At 38.8% G+C, this 21,701-nt stretch overlaps 1 protein-coding gene across 3 annotated transcripts; it reads left to right on the top strand.

Annotated features, from left to right (window-relative positions):
• Window positions 1-1,461: 1,461 nt before the first annotated feature.
• On the top strand, window positions 1,462-19,458 carry SMPDL3A (sphingomyelin phosphodiesterase acid like 3A). Of its 3 annotated transcripts, none has more exons than XM_069487919.1 (8): window positions 1,462-1,662; window positions 6,794-7,007; window positions 7,879-8,023; window positions 12,125-12,221; window positions 14,152-14,321; window positions 14,786-14,966; window positions 16,260-16,384; window positions 18,884-19,458. In XM_069487919.1, the coding sequence occupies exons 1-8, from the start codon at window positions 1,551-1,553 to the stop codon at window positions 19,199-19,201; spliced, it is 1,362 nt and encodes a 453-aa protein (XP_069344020.1). In that variant the 5' UTR covers window positions 1,462-1,550; the 3' UTR covers window positions 19,202-19,458. The 3 variants fall into 3 exon arrangements, with proteins under 3 accessions (XP_069344020.1, XP_069344022.1, XP_069344023.1); XM_069487922.1 differs by lacking the exon at window positions 1,462-1,662 and adding an exon at window positions 2,838-2,921; XM_069487921.1 differs by lacking the exon at window positions 6,794-7,007.
• The last annotated feature ends 2,243 nt before the right edge of the window (window positions 19,459-21,701 follow it).

Raw genomic sequence — 21,701 nt, forward strand, 5'->3', positions numbered from 1 at the left:
GCATATACCTGGAATATAGACAACTACAAATACACGCTCAGAGTTGAGGTATATCCACAGAGATGTAGGGGCACTGTAGTTTTGTGCCTCTTAAAGAGTGGGTATAAAGAAAAATCAAAGAAAGCAGAGTAGAAAGGAGGATGGGCTTCCACTAATTTTAATATACTGTATTGTTCTTTTAGGATTGCAAACATTTCTTAAGTTTCCAAATGTGTATGCCTCATTTTATGATTACTTACTGGAAAACTATTTCACAACCAATTTACTTCCAGTAAAGAGTATTGAAACTGAAAAAAAAAAAGTGAAAATAGCTATTTCTACAATTTTTCTGTTTCCTGTCTTTAAAATGTTTGGACTAGAAAGTCACATGTTATTTTGCTATCCTTAAAGTTGTTCTCCCTCAGTAGCTCACCATTTTTTTTCCTGCTTCATTTTCTCCCATACTCTGGAAGTTGTGGACTGAGAAACTCCAAGGACCATTTTGTCCACCATTGGAATGCACTTTGGTTCTTAAAACGCTTTTGAATCATCCCAAAGCTGAGGCAAGACTTGGACAGCCCTGGCAGGACTTGAAATGGAAACAGAGGCGCCTTGATTCTTATTTCAAAGCCCCTTTTATGAGACTCACTCTCATTAAATTACACAGGGTACAAAAAAAGGTTGTCTTTGATGGGAAACAAATACACTCTACAACATCTTTTAGGAAGTTAGTAATTCTGGAAGACATTTTCTTCTCCAAAGGAATTCCACACCTTATAGAATTTAAGTTCTTAGCTGTATTGTCTTAACGAGGTCAGCATTCTCATAAATGTTAAGAGGAGGAACACAGAGCATAGGACTCAATGCACTTTGGGGATCTGGGCTTCTTTGCCAGACTAAATATCTTCAAATATTTTTTGAAACAGTAAAATCAACCGCCTCTATGATTTCCATGTATCTCTAGAATGCATAGAGCATGATTCTGAGACATATTCTATAAAAAACAAAAAACAACACCTGTTGTCTTTGAGCAGTGGTTCTCAAACATCACTATCAAGGCTTGTGAAAACGCAAATTGCAGAAATTGCTGGGCTCCAGCCCCAGATTCTGATTCTACAGATCTGGGCTGGGGCCTGGGAATGTGCATTCCAGAGTTCTCAGGTGGTGGTGCTACTGCTGCTCCAGAGACTACAATTGGAGATCCACTGCGCTATCCAAAGCTTCTGCTGGTCTTGTCCAAATCATGATATTCAGGGCTTTCTGCATCACATCCTTGCTTAGGAGCCCTATCCATTTAGGGCCTGGTGGTGTATAAGGAAGATGATCTGCGTGGAGTTGGCCGAAGAACATTCCTTCCCAGGCCAGTCACTGACGCTAAGAAACAAGAATGCTAATAGCTATGCAACGGCCGAAGGTCAGGCTAACCGACCCGCGGCGGAACCTGCCCTGGCACGTGATAGGCTGGGCGTCTACACCGCGTCGTTCTTCTACCTCCTCCCCACCCCGGGCCCGACGGTCAGAGTGGAACCGCGGGACAGCGCGAGTCTCCCGGCTCCGTGCCACGGCCAGCCATGGCGCTGCTGGGCGCTCTCGTCTGCTGTCTGCTGGCCGCCTGGTACGGCCGCCCCGGCCTCGGGCTGCCCTTGGCGCCCGCTGGCGGCCGGGGTCCGGCTCCGGCGGTGGGTGAGTCGTCCGCGACCCTCCTCCCCCCAGGAGCTGCCGAGAGCGCTGGGCGGAAGCGCCCGAGCGAAGTCGGGGAAAGTGCGCGGGGGCTGCTCGGCCAGCTGGGCCCCCGACAAGGCGGGCGTGGACTGCGGCTGCGGGCGCGGGGAGGGCAAGGGCGACGGCGACCTAGGCAGCGGGGAGCGAGGTCGTGGCGCCGGGTGGTTGGGGCTGGACCGGGGGAAATGCCCGCGCCGGTGGGGGCGCTCCAAGGGCGGGATTCCGCCAGCTGGGCATTTGTTTACATCCTGTGTCCTTGGCGCTTTGGTCTGTGGGGAAGGAAGGAAATGCTGCGGGTCTCCCGGAAAAAGGAAGGTGGGAGTTGGATGTCTCCCACCTGCCCCGAATCTGCCCAGAGCGGAGCGGAACTGCAGTTTCCCTTTCACCTGAGGGGTGTAAATTTCAGTCGCACTCAGTAACTTATACCCTGCTCTACCGAGTGGCTTTTTCTGCCGCTCCCCCAACCAGAGAGCGACTCAGCACTCAACCCAGTGCCTGTTACAGCTGCACCTAACTTGTTAGAATTGCAAATTTTCAGCCCCACCCTCGACCTACAGAATCCAAAACTCTGAAGGTGGGGCCCGACAATCCGCTGTTTAGCAAATTCTACAGGTGATTCTGATGAGGCTAAAGTTTGAGAATCACTGGTCCAGAATAGATAAATGTCTGATGAGATTATACAATGCCATCTGAGCGTTCAGTTTTAAAAATCAAGATGCGCCCACCTCCCCGACTCCCTTTAAGAATAATTGCTCTGTTAGAGGAAAAATAAAATTAGAGAAGTGGAGAGCTGTCCCTGAGAGTCAGTAGTTAGTGCTGAAACTTCTCTTTCTCTCTTGTCTCTGCTCTCTCTCAGGATTTGGGAATGCTCTAGGCAAATATCTTCTCCTTGTCGGAAAGCCAGGTCCTCATGACTCTCAGCTGTCAGGCAATCTGAAACAAGAACTGTAAATCTGGTTTCCCAACTGTGGGAAATGTCAGTCATAACAAGATATTGCCCCAAAATGTTTATGTATGCCGGTTTCTGCGTTTATTTAAGCTGGAGTTGTTTAATTCCATGACTATTGAGGATTTTGAGATCAAATGTCTCAGGTTGCATGAGGCCAACCAATGGCAAATTCACCTTTTGGTTTTAAGGATCTGGCAGCTGAAGGACTCAGTGAACACTTTTCTTGGGACAGCTGCAGGGTTGAATGACCAACTATTGAAGAGGAAGGGAGGTGGGTAACTGGAGTTCCAAGGTCTGAAGTGAAACTCAGTTTCACAATTCACATTGCGTGTCTTATTTTACATGTTTTCCACTTGATGTGACCATTCCTCTCCCCTCCTCCCAGCCCCAAATGCTTGGACTTCCTTTTAAACATCCAGCATGGCTGGCTCCCGCTTGGTTATTTTGTGTTTGTGTGTTTAAATTTCTAGTCTCAACTTTCTGCCCAGTTAAGTCCCTATAGTCAAACACCTATTTAAACAACAACCATATGTCCAAACATATGAACTATGATTCATGAGTCCTTTAGGATAAATTATAACATTTTCTTTAACTTCAAGATTTTCTGCTATAATTTTGAGCATTTACCTAGATGTTTGAACACACACACGCACACACACACATACACACGCAGACATTTTTGGAAATCTTTTTAAAGATGGTCTGTAGAACAAGAAAGTAATTATGATATAGTGAAAACAACTCTGGGCTTTGCACCAGGGAACCTGTATTGGAATGTGGGCTCTGCCACAGGCCAGTCAGTGGCCTTGGAAACACATACAAGCATACATGCACACACACATGCATATAGTATTTTGTATACAATTCCTTTAGGGGCGGGAAGTGAGACCTCTGGGGTTCATTATTCATAAATCCCAGGTTAAGAACCTGTCAGAGCTCTGTTCTTGGATTCTATTTAAAGATATCTCTCAGTGAATCTGAATAATTACCCCCTCATTTCTCTGTCTGGCAATGCCGTGTAGTAGGAAGAGCATTAGACAGGAGAGACTGGTTCCAGGTGAGCTTTCATTACTGAGTCATCGTGTGATCTTGAGGAAATCTTGAAACCTGTCTTCGCCTAAATGTCATCACATCTAAATAAAGAATATTTGTTGAGGGCCTGCTGCAGGTCAGGCATATTCTAGATGCTGGAGATATATAAATCCAGGTACTAGATTACATCAGAGGGATGTGCCCCTAATACATTTTAAGTTTTTGTTTATAAAAATTGATTATGTTTATAATCTCATTTTTCTTAATCTTCACAGTATCTCATAAGTAGATGTTGTCATTATCTATTTTCATGTGAGGCAAGTGAGACTGAGGATATTTGAATGTGAGCACACAAAGAGGCAGTGTGTGCTGTTAAGGCCAACATCGACACTGGAGTCAGACATCCTGGATTCATATTTTAGATCTGTTGAGAATGATATATGTAACTTGAACTTAATCTCTGTACACTTCAGTTTCTTACCCGTAAAATGGAAATAATAATGAGTTAATACATGTAAAGCATAAATAGCAGTACTAAACGTATCATAAGTGCTCAATGAATTTTAAGTATTACTTGGAAATAGGGCATTTGAAATTCAACATTTGCAGTTACAAAATAATAGCAGGAAAATTAACATAGAGTTACTTGTTGTCTTACACTTTCTAAGGACTTTACTTCTACTAAGTCACTTAAACCTTACATTAGGTGCTATTATTATTCCCATTTTACAGATGAAACAGGTCAAGATAACACAGCTAGATTACTAGGTGGCATAGCTTGGATTGGAAGTCAGACAGCCTGACTCTCCACTCTTAACCACAACACTATACTTGTTAAGGAACCCACTAGACTCAGTTGCTTGCCACACAGAAAGCCAATTACTAAGACAAGGAGAATTGTCAAGGAAGAAAGGAAATTCATAGCGCAGGACATCAACAGGGAGGTGGGAGGACTGCCTCAATACCCCTCTCTGACTGATAGGGTCAGAGTTTTACCTAGAGGGGAAATGAATAATGCAAATAATGCATGAAGTGACTTAGCATCATTAGATGTTTGGGGTGGAGTGCAGGGCGCATAAGCACAGTGAGATCATACTGGCACATACATTACCTGATGAAAAAGTGGCGGGTAAGCCTCTTCAGGGTGGAGATTTTAGTAGTGTAATGAGCTAGCGGGTAATATCGGTCATTCTTTCAGTCATGTGTGCATGCAGGTAATGGGGAATAGGTTCATCTTGGAATGGTTCTTGACTTCTCTGAACTATCATGTATTGTAAGGCCTTGTAATGATCTCCTTACTATTTCTGAAAAACAACTCAAAAGGGAGGGGATCAATGAAAGAGAAAATTACAAAGTTCTGGTCAGCAAATCTTACCAGCCTGGGAACGTGAAACATAAGAAAACTGCAAAAAGACATTTTTGTTCATAGAGCTGGTTACATACTGTTGTGTGCAGTTTACTATACCTTAACATTCTACAAATAATAAAAATACCTGTTTACATTAAAATGAGTTGCATTATCTACTTATACCCTAAGGAAAGGCATCCTCTAGGGTGATTCTGAGCTATTGACCATCTCTGCTTTGTGTGCTGGATAAATTATAAATAAAGGTTGGGTTATTTTATGCATTATGGAATAAAATAAATCAAATTACTCTTGCAGATATTTTCAAATGGTGACTAAGTGCTGAGTTATTAGCCCTAAGACTATTTTAAGTCTACTTTATTCTGAATCTTTTGTCTACCACTTTTTATTTTTGTGAACTTAAATATGTTATAAAACTATTACGACAACAATGTTGGGAAGAAACAACAATCAAAAGATAGCTCATCTTTTCCACCTTAACAAATTAACTGTTTTCACTCCCAGCTTTGGGTTCTATTCAAGTTTTATCATCTTTGTTTAGATAAAAGTTTGGATTCAACTTATTTGCTCTTGCTTCTGGTATGCTATGTGCTACTTTGCCACTTCTGATGTGTTTGTGATGTAAATTAGTCATAATCAGAGCGAATTCAAAAACTCAAAGTGTGAAGAAAACTCAATATTAAAACAATTTGAAAATTGTTTATGAGAAGGCAGCAAAATCATTTTCTATATATGGAAATTATATATAAGCAGACTTGGGGGCCCTTCAAAATGAGGGTTTAGAGTTTGACTCTGTCATTTATCAGCTGTGTATACTTGAGCAAATGTCCTAATTGATCTTGCATTAGTTTCTCAACTTCTAAAATGAGAATCATTATTCCTACTTCAGAGAGTAGTTTTAAGAATGAAATGACATAGTACATTTAAATTGCTCATCACAGTGCCTGGCACATGGTAAATGCTTAATATAGAGAGATACTACTATGATTATTTGTTCTACTATTACCTTCAGTGAAGGACTCTTCCTTAAGATGATTTCTGAGCCGTTATGGATTTAAATGGGTTTGGCTTGTCCCTGAAAACCCAATGGAAGCATCCTTCTTAATGACTGCTTCCCTTAATAGTATTAACATTCTATACAAGTGTATGACAGAAAATGTACTTCTACTAAATAACTTGTAAGAACCACTGGGAATTCCTATTTTTGTCTTAAAGCTAGTACTAAAGATTTATGTTCTTTTAATTTATGTTGAGAGGCAAGGTTATATAAGAAATTGAGTGATCTATAGTTCCTTGTTCTGCTATCTACTTACCATGCAATCCTAACAAACTGCACATTTCTATGCCAATTTTCTACAAGAAGAATGTAAATAATTTCCAAAACCTTAAATTCTGCTAAGAGACATGCTATACGACACAAGATGATATTATCACTGACCTCCTGGAATAATATCTCTATATATTTTACTATGCGAACTTCTCCTTGTTATGTAGCCTTTCTTGGTAGTCAGTATTAACTGAGCTATTCAGTTTTGACACACATAATGGTAAATTCGTCCTACTGTTCTTTGAATCCTCATCTCTTCATAGGGAAGGGTTGTATTTAACTTTGGACATATGAACATTTAAATTACTAAGCCTCCATCATAGGGAGGAACAACTGTCTCTAGTCTCACTGTATATATTTGTATGAGAATTCAAAACCAAAAAAGTAGATTGATGCGCATTTTTTTCCTAATCAACAGGACAGTTTTGGCATGTGACAGACTTACACTTAGACCCTACTTACCACATCACAGATGACCACACAAAAGTATGTTCTTCATCCCAAGGCGCAAATGCCTCCAATCCTGGTCCTTTTGGAGATGTTCTGTGTGATTCTCCATATCAACTTATTTTGTCTGCATTTGATTTTATTAAAAATTCAGGACAAGAAGCATCTTTCATGATTTGGACAGGGTAAGCGATTATAGAAACACTATGAATTACTCAGTATTTAGTAAGTACTCTCAGTTTCATTAGAATGGTAAATTCCGTACAAAGATGAATTATGTCATAAGAATTATTTGGGTTTAAAAAATACTAGGTCAAATGAATCAACATTATTAGAAATAAGAACAATTTTAGAAGTCACAATAAATTCCTTTTGGATACAGGCTTAGAGATTTGTTAGTGTTAACAAAGAGATAAGTTCATAAACAGCAGACTTGTAACAGTGTCTTGACGTGTTGATTAATGTGACAATAGGTATTGATTAAATAATCAAAGGCAAAAGGCAACAGTAGGAATTAACCAGTCATGGCAATTTTGTAAAGCACCATCTTCAAGTGGTATAACTAGTTCCACATCAAAGTAAAGAGGTCTGTATTTCTTGTACCTGGAATAATGACCATGGCTAATACTTGTAGAGTGTTTACTTTGTGCTAAGCACTGCTTTAATTAATCTATACATGGTAATTTATTTACTCTTTACAATAGATATTATTATTATTATTCCCATTTTACAGATGGGGAAATGAAGGCACTGAGAATATAACTTACCCAAGTGTACACAATTAGTAATTGGCAAAACTGGGATTTGAATTCAATCATTTTGGCTCTAGAATCTGTGCTTTTAATTGCTGTAGTTTTTTTATCTCTCATAAATCTTCAATCTGGCGGTGAAAGAGACTGGGACTTTAGGATTTCTGGTATATTTTTTGTATTACATTTTTGTTAATTTTCTATTTTATAGAATAGAAAATTCTATTCTATAGCCAGGCGTCATGCATAAGTCTAGTGGTACTTTATGAAAACTGATTTGTTCTTTATGATTCTGTCTTTTTTTCAGGGATAGCCCACCTCATGTTCCACCAACTGAACTCTCTACAGAAACTGTTATAAATGTGATCACTAATATGACAACCACCATTCAGAGGCTCTTTCCAAATCTAAAGGTTTTCCCTGCACTGGGTAATCATGACTATTGGCCACAGGTAAATTTGACATCAACTTCCAAGTGCTTAAAGGATTTTTCCTACCAGTAGTGTCAAGATTATGACAATGACGAGCCAGTGATAGGGCATGGGACTGGGTCATGGAGATTAAGTGTGCTCTTAATCCTAACCATCCAGCAAGGCAAAGACAGGTGCTTTGGGGACTTTAAGAGGATTCTTTTGATAACTCATAAAGAGTTGTGTCAGTAATGAGTTTTCAGAAGCAAATCACCCAGTTTGTGGTTATTAATTCCCATTTACCTTCATAGTCTTTTTCAGTTTCTCCTTTCTTTTGAATAATGTTCTTGTTCATTTGTATTTCCATGACAGGGTTATCAAGGAAGGTTAATGTTGAGAAATATTTACATTTTCCATAATTTCTATTTTGTATAAAAAGATCTGCGTACTCTGATACAGGCTAGATTGTGATTAAAAACAAAAACATAACAAACTACTATAAGAACCGACAAGGGAGGTCCATGTTCAAGCCCTGGCTCCAACCAGAATGGTTATTTGATAAACAACCTGTACATAAAAGCTGGATACCAGTCCTGGTTACAGGGTCCTGTTGTAGTAGTATAGAATCTTAGATTTGTATAAATTCAAGAGATCCCAGAGATTGTTGTTTAGTCCAAGGCTTGGCAAACTGTTGCCTGTGATCCACATTCAGCCTGCTGCCTGTTTTTGTAAATGAAGTTTTATTGGAGCACAGCTATGTTTCCATTCATTCTGTATCAGCTGCTCTTGTGTTACAATGGCAGAGTAGAGTAGTTGCAGTGGAGACCATATGGCCTATAACTCTAAAATATATATTATCTTACCCTTTATAGGAAAAGTTTGCTGACCACTGGTCTGCATCAACCCTTCGTTTTATAGATGAGAAAACTGAGGCCCAGTAATGTTAAGTGCTTGTCTAAGTGTTCACAAGCCCTTAGTGGCAATGCCTACATTCCGGATCTTTTCACTCCAGACCTGTGTTCAGTTAGACCAGCATACTTTCATACATCCCTTGCTCTTGCCTAACATACATAATATTTCCCAGACATGATAATTACTTTCATGCCTCTCTTTGTCCACGTTTCTCTCTTTGCTTAAGGTATCTTTTCCCTCTCACGTCAAATGGATGATCAGTGAGGGGTTTGAGGTTTTGATGATTTTAGGTAATCTAACCTGAATATAGTGATTTTGGAAAGTTGTACCCTAGGACAAACTTCAGTTTCAAGTGGCTTCTTGGCCCTGGCCTACCATCTTGAGATGGATGATAGTTGAGTCTTTGTGAGTCAGCCTTTTAAACAGTGGTCAACTTTTGTTTCTGTTGAAATGTTAGACTACACAGTACAGAGCTTGGGGACAAATGAGCTCCAGGAACCTGAGGTCACACACATTGCTTTTATGTGCCTTACATGACAGGCAGACTGGGATAGTGGAAAATATGTGGGCTTTAGAGCCATATTCATTAGAATATAAATCTCTAACCTACCCTGTTTCTAATAGTATGGCCAATTTGGGTGATCCACTTATTATCTGGAATCCATAGATCACTCATTTGTAAATAGGAGCAATAATACTTACCTTGCAAAGTTTTTGTGAGAATTAGTGATAAGATAAGAAAAGGACGTATCTTACTACCTGGCACATGATAAGCCCTCAGTAAGTGTGTTGTGCATTACTATAGCATTAAGTAGTGACATGGGGTAATTTTCTTGACTCCTTTGAAGATTTGTTTCATTTTACCTTTGTCTTCTTTTTGTCAAGTCAAATCTTATTTTCAAACATATAGATACTATCTAACTTCTATAACATATCCTATTATAAAAACAGCCAGGGGAAATTGGGAAGCCTGTGTAACTTTAACTGTTATTTTTTTTTCTTTCTACTTTATGACTTTATATCAGAAAATCTTCTTTCTATTATTTTACTGCCATCCTTCCACCTCACAGTTTCAGGAATGTCAAATGTAACATGAAAGCTCTACAATAAATTCTCCTAGAGACTAATATCTAAATGTGGAGAACATTAGGAACAAATATTAATACATTTGGTAAGTGCTATTTTTCCCTTAAAACCCCATGTAGATGCACCATAGCTACATAAACATATATATAGAGATGCGTGTCCCCACCCATTATATCAGAAGTAGGTATTAGTGTGGGCAGCTCAGGTATCCCTTCCTGTTGCCACCCAAGGAAGCAGTCTAGGCCAGGGTCCCCATTTACTCCCACACTGGCCAGACTGGTGCCACCAAGCTTATGAGTGGGTCGCTTCCCATTAAACCTCATTTCTCAGCAGTAGTCACATCACAGCCAAAAAGGAATGAGAAGGAAACATGGTGCAGTAGACAGTTGGACATAAGAGTGATCATGGATTTAGATCCATCTCTGATACTGACCAGCTATGCCTGAATAAATCCCTTAACTTCTCTGGTGCTCATGTTTTTCATATTTAAAATAGAGAGGAAAGTCTAGAGTGATTTTTATATAATTTTAAGATTTTACATCCTCCTACTATACTTTGGCATCCATCCCAAAGTAAACAAATGGCCAAGACTTTGTGGCTTTTCGTTATGTGATGACGATGGTGATGATGATGATGATGATGGTGATGATGCTTACCAATTTTTAATCAGAATATAGATTGTCTAAGCTGTTGTATAATTCTCAGACAGGTAACCCTGATCTCTGACATAAACTGTAAATATATTTTGGTCAATTAATTCCAACTAAAATGTATCCATATTTTTGTCATGTATTAGGCACATGTCATAAGAACTAATGTGACTTGGGTATAATCTTACAAAATAACGAAGTGTTTTGATTGATACTGTAAGGGAAATGCCTATCAGAAAATAGTTATATCTTACCAATATACAGAAGGAAATGAGGAAAGTGAAGATGGAGCCTTCAGTTTTTAAATATAATTCTTATAAAAATAGAAATAAACATCCAATTTCACAAATGATTTCTGGATTTTTATTCAGTATTTACTTTCTTAAAGTTTTGTTTATTTTTTTCTCTAGAGCTTAGAGTCACCTTAATGATACTTTATGATAATAAAAATAATGTTTTATACTTATATTATTAAAAAAATCAAAACATATTGATTTAGGCTGCCATAAAGAGACTTCTCCAAATCAAAAGCATGTGGTTATAAATCTTCATTCAAGGAGTTAAGAAACTTCATAATAGCTTTAACATTTCAGAGGACTTTGTTAAATTCTAAAATCATCATTTGTTCCCACTCCCTGGGCATGCTTCATCAGGCCCTGTAATTCAGGCTCAAGCCTGCCTTCAGCGTCTCTTTAATGAGCACACTCCTGGCATACCCTGACCATCCTACGACACGAGCTTTTCTCTGTATTTAGGACTGCATGGCTCTGTGTCTCTGTTTGTGTCTGGGCCATTGCTGCTGTTTGGATGCTCTTTCTTTTTTTTTTTGAGACAGAGTCTCGCTTTGTTGCCCGGGCTAGAGTGAGTGCCGTGGCGTCAGCCTAGCTCACAGCAACCTCAAACTCCTGGGCTTAAGCGATCCTCCTGTCTCAGCCTCCCGAGTAGCTGGGACTACAGGCATGCGCCACCATGCCCGGCTAATGTTTTCTATATATATTTTAGTTGTCCATATAATTTCTTTCTATTTTTTTTTTAGTAGAGACGGGGTCTCGCTCTTGCTCAGGCTGGTCTCGAACTCCTGACCTTGAGCGATCCACCCGCCTCGGCCTCCCAGAGTGCTAGGATTACAGGCGTGAGCCACCGCGCCCGGCCTGGATGCTCTTTCTTATTAAATTGGTAAAATTCTTGTTCAAGTCCTGGTTCAAATGTTCTCTTCACCTTTTACCCTGACTCCTGGGCCATACTTGATTGTTCTCACTTCTGCGCCTCCAGGACCTCTGTGATAGCACCCAGCACACTGTCTTATAGTTAATTGATTACATTTTGTCCCCCACTCCCCAACGAAGTTATAAATTCCTTGAAGGCTAAGCCTATCTGGTATTCATCCTTGCATCTCCAAATGCCTAACATAGCAGTCAGCATTCAAGTAATGTTTAAGTTAATTAATCCGTATATCTTTAAAGTTTCAATGGTGGATTTTATTGTTTGTGGCCAGGATCAACTGCCTGTGGTCTCCAGTAAAGTGTACAATGCAGTAGCAAACCTCTGGAAACCATGGCTAGATGAAGAGGCTGTTCGTACTTTAAGGGGAGGTAAGCAAGAGACTTACTTATCCTTCTTTTGCTTCCATTTTCATTCATATTGATTAATGACTTAAATCTTTAACGTTTGCTTGGGTGTGCCAATTCTGGAGAGCCTCTGTATACAATGTTTCTGGAGGACAGTGAGTAGCGACGCTGCCTGGGACACATGTTGCAAACCTGTTTGTCTTATAGGGAGCTCTTCCCTTCCTTTCCTCCCAATCAGGTAGGTATGTCCCACGTGAAGCAAAAACTGAACTTTGTATTTGAATGTAAATGAAAGTATATGTTTCTAATTGGAAAATTGATTGAGAAGAGAGACTGGACGCTGACATTTAAACAAGCAGCACAATTGTATAAAACAAATAGCTGATAAAATGAGGATAACTAAGCTTTTAACGTAGACTTTGAGGTGCTTGGAAAGGCAATGCATAATTATTGCACAGGAAGGCCTTCCCCAGGTCATGTCTAAAGGTTCCCTGCTCCAGGGGCTCTCAAGGCATCATTATGTAAATCCCTGACATTTTGTGAGCTTCCCTCAGGTGCCCAGTGGTTAAACTAAGACTTTGGTGATTTAAAATTCTGAGACAAATATTAAGTTAATGCCTAGACTTCTGTCAGTGGAAAGTTTTTCTTTCACTGGTTTTCTTAAACTTTTGGCTTTGCCACTATTTTATTGTTTTGTTTTTTTTTTTGTTAGCACTCAGCAAATCACAACATATATATGAATTTGAGACCTGCTGTCTTAGAATTAGGCCATGATCCTGATTACTCTAGGGAACTGTATCTAGTCCTGTACCTTCAAACTTGCAGGGCACACGGAGAGCTTGTGCAAGTAGAAGGGAGAGCCACAAAGAATGATCAAGATTCCTGAAGAGACTCTGGATGCTAAGGAGGCTCAGCTTAAAGCAGACAAGGGCAGGCAGAGAAAAGATGACACATGGGGTGCTGGCCCTAAGAAAGAGCCATGTAAGTTTCACGCTGATATCCATTCCAGTGATATCTGTCAAATCTCCAGTTAAACACTGGAGTGTCATATTAAAGCTGAAAGTCATAAAAAGCATTCTGTGAAAATCTTAAACGCAGAAGTGATTTGGAGCAGAGACGCTCTGCATGAAGAGCCTCAAATTTTGTCATCCCAGAGTCTCTAGTGAAAACTATTGTTATCTTCTACTGCTAGGGCCTAAAGTGCAGCTTTTCAAAAATCACTGCCAACAAATTCAAACCTATCTGCCTTGCCACTATTACAGTAAAAATCATAAGGTGTTATGACTACAGGGAAAAATAAAGGAAATTAAAGAGGCAGTTATCGGCCATGACTGAAAGATAAGGAAAAGCGTCGATGCTGAGTGGGCCCAGGATAAAGAAAGCTGGGCGAAGATCCCAATGACCAGCTCTGAAAGTGTCATCGTAGCAGTCCCTTGGGTGTTCTGTCACCACTGGTTCAGAGGGGGCACTGGGGTGATGCCTCCAAGCCTCTTCTCCACTAGGATTATAACAGCTCTGGTTTAGCTGACCTTTTCTTTCCTTCAGTGGTCTCCAGCAAGATCCATGTGTGTTGCCATTCTTTGGATTTTCTGTTTCACAATATCTCCCATCTTAACCCAACAGTCATATAAAAGTAGGGATCGATGTATAAATCTTTCTTTTATAAAAATCAATCTCATTGCTTACTGCCCAAACACTTAGTTATCTTTTCATCTGAATACTGGATACAACAATTGTTACCTCACTATGCGAAAGTGCCAGCATTGGCCCTGGCACATAGTAGGTTTTCAGTCAATATTTATTATATCTGATTCTTACCTAACGACAGCCTGTGTATATGCAGACTAAACAGTGAGACATGAGTATGAGCTTCCCAACTGTACTGTAAGCCTTGAGAGTTTGCTTTCACAGTGTCTGAATATGTGTGCGAATGTGTTTCAAATTATTTTTATAGGTGGCTTTTATTCACAGAAAGTTGGAACTAATCCGAACCTTAGGATTATCAGTCTAAACACGAACTTGTACTATGGTCCAAATGTCATGACCCTGAACAAGACTGACCCAGCAAATCAATTTGAATGGCTGGAAAGTACACTGAACAGCTCTCAGCAAAATAAAGAGCAGGTATGGCCCACAGACCAAAATCATCAGGGGATAAGCAGAAAATTAAATTTGTGTATTTATTAATCTTGGGGTGGACTCAGATATTAATAGAAGTATTAGAATTTGAAGATGTTTTCACGTGAAACACATTATAAACTCATCCCTTCTGTTTCTTTTATTTTGCTTTGCTTTTACTGCTTTTAGGATTAATGGACACGTATTGTTATAAAAAGAGGCCAATTCAAAAAATTGTGACCAGGGTCATAGTTACCTTATATCATCAGGGTAGTATAAATGAGACAAGTACAAAAATAGTGACCTTGATAGTTTCATATTTCATCTTTTTGTCATAAATAGGAGAGATGGGATATTTGCTTTCTGAACTTTAATTAATATACTTTCAATCTTGGGTATCCAAATGTCCTTTAGTTATGATAAATGTGCAAAAATATTCTCATGCATCCTTCTTGTGTTTCTTTCCCCAGGTGTACATCATAGCACATGTTCCAGTGGGATATTTGCCCTCGTCAAGGAGCATCACAGCAATGAGAGAAAACTATAATGAGAAATTGTTAAACATTTTTAGAAAATACAGTGATATTATTGCAGGACAATTTTATGGACACACTCACCGAGACAGCATTATGGTTCTTTCAGACACAAAAGGTAATGTGATGTTCTGTTTGCATTTCCTCAGTCCAAGAGGCTGGAGCAAAGCAGTGAATATCCAGTACATTTACTGCTTCAGTACATTAACAGTTTCGTTAAAAAACCTGCTAGCATTAGCCTTTTCTGAGTTACCTTTGATAATTATATGACGAGTGTTCAAATCATAAGGTGAGGCCTGCAACTGGGTTTCAACAGAAGCTCCTATTAGCTCCACGGGGCCAGCATTATTTATTAGCTGTCAACACAAAAGCCTCTGCAACCCTCAGCTACCTCAAAATTTCTTCTAGATCTTTGAGTTTAGAGAAATATTACTATTTGTTATTAACTTGCTAGACTTAAGTTGCTTTTGGTATGACTTGTTCATTTCTCAAAATTTAAAAAGCAAAGCATATCTTACATAATAATTGTAAATAAAATATATCAAGCTCTTACTTATAAGCCCTTATTGACATTGTCACCTACTCAGCATTAAAAGAAAAATATTAATAATAGAAGAAGCTCTAGCAAGAAACTGACAGTTAACAAAAGAGTTCTCATTTTATAGTAGTCAGAGAAGAGAAAAATCAATATGCATTTTTTTCAGTAATTGGGGAACATTTTTGAAATGTATACCTCTCATCTAGAATGAATTGGCTTGGTAAAAATGACCACTTTTCATCATTTGATAGATTTTTTTTTAACTTGGAAAGAAATTTACTCCTATAATAGATATGTATAAAACATGGTGACACTTAAATCAAATTTTTATTATGTAATTATTAGAATATTGTTTTAGGTAGAGGCATAGAAAAAGCTAGTTTTCTATTTGTATTTGTGTGTGTTATTTGTGATAGACTTGTTTTTTTATTATGAAAATTTTCATATACATAGAAAAGCAGACAGAATGTTCCAAGAGAGCTCCCATGCACTTAGCACCCATATTCAACATCCATTAAGATTTTTCCACATTTTCTTTGCCTATCCCATTTGTATTCTTTTTATTGTTTTCTGAAGAATTTGAAAATGAATCTCAAATATCTATTTCATCCCTATAGTCATTACTAAAATATATGGATAATTTACATCACAATAACATTAACTTACTTAAAAAAACCAACAATACTTCTTTGACATCAATAATAAAAATTCCCCTATTTTCTCAAAATTATCTCTTTATGGTTGTAAGGCTACATCAATAATGACACATCATTTGACTCTGTTAATTTCTTAATCTGGAACTTGTTTATATTTTTAATACAGTTAAACTCAATTTTTTGAAAAATATATGTTTATATGAATGTTTTTTTCCAGGAAGTCCAATAACTTCTTTGTTTGTGGCTCCTGCTGTCACGCCAGTGAAGAGTGTTTTGGAAAAACAGACCAACAATCCTGGTGTCAGACTATTTCAGTATGATCCTCGTGACTATAAATTATTGGTAAGTCGGCAGATTTCAGAGTTGACCCCATATTTATGCATGTCTTTGCGGTTTTCATTAGTTTAGTTGAATGTTTCTCAGCACAACTATGTGAGATGTATTTTATGTTGAAATCTCATGATGTCTTTCTTATTTTTTGTACTTGGAATATTTGTCAGAACTTAGTGTGGCTGGTGACATTAGCCTTTGGGAGGCTGTTTCTTTCCTGCTAAGGATTTCACATTTATTTAGATGAAGCTTTCATTAGATACTATCATATCTGGGGACTTGTATACACATTGAAACTTTTCACTAAACCATATTAATGCCTCTTCTCTGGAACAGAACTATGAAGAAGAGTGTAGGCTCTGGACCTGTACTCTCATGGGCCATGTTACTCAACTTGTCTGTGTCCCAGTTTTTTCCTCTGTAAAATGGGAATTAAAATATTACTGAATTCACTGAGTCGCTATGAGGATTCCATGAACAAATCTATATGTAAAGCACTTAGAAAAATGCTTGGCCCATACTAAGTGCTCAATAAGTGTTAACAAAAAAAAAATTATTTTAAAGAAAAAATTTAAGTTGAACATTTATTTTTGAGACAGAAGTTCTCTGTAACATGTTCATGTCTTTATGCTTTAGAACGGTTGAGCACAACAGGTTGGCCATTTGGCTTATGGATACTTCAATTTGGGTAACTGCCCCTTCCTACAAATATAATTTAAAAAAATTCAATTAAAGCTAGAGTTGATATAATTTTACTGAAGGTCATGTGTCGCATGGAGCCTCTCCCGTGCTGATGCATCCCATAGAGTCCCACCTCCCAACATGTTCACACAGAGCCTGACACCCTACCCCTGTGTCACATAGGGCCTCTCACCCCCTTGTCACACTGCATCCTTGCCCCACTTTTGTGTCACATGGAAATTCCCCTCCACCTGTGTTTTATACCAAGCCCCTTCCCCATTCATGTGTCACACTTAGTCTCCCAATCTTGTGTCATACTGATCCCTCCTCCACTCTTGTGTTGTGACCCCTCCCTCTTCACAGGTGTTACACTGAGCCCCTTCCCCCATGCATGTGTCATACTGAGCCCCCCCTCCATCTGTGTGTCTTAGGGAGTCCCCCTCATTGTCACATTGAGTCCCTTCCCTATCCATGTGTCACCCTGAGGCCCTTTTTCACTCTCAGGTCACATGGAGCATCTCCCCTAACATGTCACACTGCATGTGACCCTCACCCACTTGTGACTTAGAACCCCTCCCCATCCGTGTATCACACGGAGCCCTTGCCTACTCATCTTAAACACTGAGTCCCCTCGTGTGTCACACTGAGCCCTTCGTCCACTCATTTGTCATCCCTAGCCTCCATTCCAGTGTCATACTGAGTCCTTCCTCCACGCATACGTCACACAGATCCTCTCTCCCCTCCCATGTACCAAATAATTTTTAAAATACAAAACAGTTTGTGTAGTAAGACTCCATTATTTTTTTTGTAAGCCAAAAAGGTAAGTAGGTATACATATTCCAAATATTTATGTTTACTTTGTACGTAAAGTCTAGAACAACACTATTGTGCTGGTAAATGTCTAACAACTGGCTCATTGAGGGAAAAAAATGTCTTGATTTATAGTGTTTGCCAATTTCCTTGATCAAAATACTCCCATCTTGGACAATTTCAAACTACCAAAGTGACATACGCTGACACAACATTCCTAAAACTGTGACAATCAGCTTTTCGTGAGCTGGTACAAACTGCCCTCCGGCACGCTACTGATTTATACAAATGATTAGGAATGGCTACCTCTGAGGTTGTGTGAATTGATCCTCACACCTCAGCCTCCTGAGTAGCTGGACTACAGGTGCGTACCACCACGCCCGGCTAAATTTAAAATTTTTTTTTGTAGTTATGGAGTCTCGCTATATTGCCCAGGCTGGTCTTGAACTCCTGGCCTCAAGCAATCCTCCCACCTTGTCCTCCCAAAGTGCTGGGATTATAGTCATAAACCACTGTGCCTGACCAAGTTTTTTTTTTTTAATCAAGCCTCTTTTTCTTTAAAACTAATTCCTGCTTTGTTTTTATATTTTTATTTTATCTTTTTTTTTTTTTTTTTGAGATAGCATCTCACTCTGTTGCCCGGGCTAGAGTGCTGTGGCATCAGCCTAGCTCACAGCAACCTCAAACTCCTGGGCTGAAGCGATCCTCCTGCCTCAGCCTCCCTGGTAGCTGGTACTACCGGCATACACCACCATGTCCGGCTAATTTTTTCTATTTTTAGTAGAGACGGTCTCCTTCCTGCTGAGGCTGGTCTCGAACTCCTTACCTCAAGCCATCTCTTGCCTCGGCCTTTCAGAGTACTAGGCTTACAGGTATGAGCCACCATGTCCAGGCTCCTGCTTTGCTTTTAATGACTACAATTTTAAATTAAGAATGTCACAGAAATCTTAATATGGACTCTTATACAGTGCTTCCTATGCTAAAAAATAAACCAGACTTTGTTACTGTTCTTAATTATAGGATATGTGGCAGTATTACTTGAACCTGACCGAGGCAAATCTCAAGGGAGAGGCCAACTGGAAGCTGGAGTATATCCTGACCCAGACCTATGGCATCAAAGATTTGCAGCCAGAAAGTTTATACGGATTAGCTAAACAATTTGCAATTCTAGACAGTAAGCAGTTTATGAAATACTACAATTACTACTTTGTGAGTTATGACAGCAGTATAATTTGTGATAAGACATGTAAGGCCTTTCAAATTTGTGCAATTATGAATCTTGATCATATTTCCTATGAAAATTGCCTCAGACAGTATTATATAAAGCACAATCATTAGTATTTCACAGTTCATGTTCATGGAAAATGTAACATTGCTGTTTCTGAGATCAGTTTGTGGGAATTTTATGTAAATCTTTGTGAATTACTGAGTTGGCAAGCAGAATTCTTATCTCTAGCATTCTAAATTTTTATTATACTGAATATATTTAAACTACCCATTAATAGAATGATGCTTAGATGTAAATATCCCATCTTCAAGTTTATATAATTATATCTAATTTATACTCTTATTGAAATTGTCATTTATACAATAAAGCAAAGGACTTTTCCCAAAATATGATGAAGTATTCTTAAGATGATAATTTTCAATCTTTGTATTCATTCTTGTTAAAGCCTCATGTATAAACTAGGTTAACACTGTTTAAATGCATAATCTTCTCTTGAGAAAATACCAAGGTCTCCTTAGGGTCATGGCCGAGTCTATAAAACATACTGGGGCAGGTATTGCCTAGCTTTCTTCCTTCCATGAGTCTTTGACACTGTAAGAGGGTGAGAATGTCACAAGTTGTACTTACTGCAACTTCAGTACTAGTGCGAGGCCTGGTTCTTAGTCCAGTGCCCAGTACCTCCTAAATAATTGTTGAATCCAAAGCTATGACCATTTCTCAAAGAAATATGCTAGCAGGCAGTGGTGGAATTTTCTTTGTCATGATATTTCAAGAGGGGATAAAAATGAACGTTTATTTAAGGAGATTGTTTTTAGGGCTCTTCAATGGCTAGCTCAGGCTGTTTCCTGCTTCTAGACAAACTGGGAGAATTAAAGTAGAAGAGAGGAGGGGGAGGCTGAGGGACCTAAGGGAAGATAAGGTTGTATGCCCCAGTACTTTGGCTTGCTGGAGAAGACAGTTAAAGGAAAAAAAATTCCTCATGACACTGGTTAGAGATGATAAGGCAGACTGTATTCAAGGTAGGCCATGGTGATAGGTGTTGGGGCCAGTGCAGTGGGGGAGAGAGAGTAGACTCAATTCTGACTGCAACGCGGCCAAGCAGGGGTTTATAACCATGAAGCCCGGTGAGGGTCAGTGGATGGAAAATTACTAGAAGGAAACAGGAAAGAAAAGGGGATTTCTCACTGTACCGACTTGATAGGATCATTGTTGAAGGCAGGCCAGCATGCTGAAATATCAAGGGTGGTCAGATAACAAGGGTGGGAGATTTTTCCTAAACTGACACAATTTTCTCCACATATATGGATTGAGTTGTGTTAATGTTCCAGGAACTGCCTAGGTGCTAGTGATATAGCACTCAGCAGAACAAAGACTCCTGCCCTGGGGGAGCTCACTCTGGCATACCCAATAGTGCCACATCTGTGTGTGTGTGTGTGTGTGTGTGTGTGTGTGTAGCTTAGAGGAAACACTGACTGTCTTTGAGCCACATCACAGATAATAAAAACTGATTTAATAATTAATATATTTTCACACAGTCACCTTCATTACAATGCACTTCATTACCAGAGAACTAATTATTAAATAATAGGGACTGTGATTGTCATGTCACAAAACAAAAATGTCAGAAATAATGACAGCTACATTATTTAATACAAAGATGTCCACTTGTCTTAAATCTTTGGAGAGAATAATGAAATGTTACTAAAATGACTGGTTTGTTTAAAATCATATAATGATATAAACATGGAAATGATTATCACAATATAGAAGAAAAATCTATTTTCTGATTAGTCTCTCTAGCAGATTTTATTATTTCGCTGGTCAATATTGAGATACCTGTCTGATACTCACAAAATCCTTTTTTATGGATGTGCCTTGGAAGCATTTATTCTCAGATCACTCAGACCACAATGGAATTGTGGTTGGAACAATGACTAGTGTTACCTGGCGAATTTCACTGTAGTGTTCATTTGTCTTCTTTCCTATTAAGCCTTCAAATTGCTGCCAAGCAGTGTCAAAGCACCATAGCAACAACCCGAGGTAGCTTCTATTCATCTGAAAGCTCATTAATCACCTTTCCCCTTCCAATCTAGCTAGAATCTTAATCTATCAGGTTTCTTATAATCATTTGTTTGGGAAGGGTTGGTGGTAATTATTTTAGAATATATGGATATTAAAATCCTTTAAATATAAAAAAGTGATTTTAAAAATTCAAAATACCATCTAGTAATTGTTTATAGTTTAATGGGTATGTTTGCCCCACTAGAAGGAACCAAAATCTTTGATTTGGAATCTTTATGCTTTAGATGCAAAACAGGATCCCTTCCATAAGGGCACGTTTAAGATACTATTTATCTTCTTCAGTTGAGGATATTAGGCCACAGAATATTAAACTGGGGGCTACTTTGTTTAGAGGCTACAATGTGTTTATTTAAGTTACTCCTATGTTCCATAATTATTTATGGAAAAGGGAGGGGTGGATTCATGCATTTATTCATCAAGCGTTTTCTTGGAGCCTATCATGTGCGAGGCCTGTGCTAGGTATGGGGTACAGAGATATCTGAAATATGAATTTTACACATGCATTTCATACACATGAAATGTGCTCAT

The sequence above is a fragment of the Eulemur rufifrons genome, chromosome 15 (assembly GCF_041146395.1).
Source record: "Eulemur rufifrons isolate Redbay chromosome 15, OSU_ERuf_1, whole genome shotgun sequence".
In the NCBI taxonomy this organism is placed as follows: Eukaryota; Metazoa; Chordata; class Mammalia; order Primates; family Lemuridae; genus Eulemur; species Eulemur rufifrons.

Excerpts from the sequence above, each read along its gene's own strand:
- SMPDL3A (XM_069487919.1), top strand. The coding sequence starts at position 1,551 with ATGGCGCTGCTGGGCGCTCTCGTCTGCTGTCTGCTGGCCGCCTGGTAC. Across the intron at positions 12,222-14,151 it reads TGTTCGTACTTTAAGGGGAG|GTGGCTTTTATTCACAGAAA; the intron begins GTAAGCAAGAGA and ends TTATTTTTATAG. Across the intron at positions 14,967-16,259 it reads GGTTCTTTCAGACACAAAAG|GAAGTCCAATAACTTCTTTG; the intron begins GTAATGTGATGT and ends GTTTTTTTCCAG.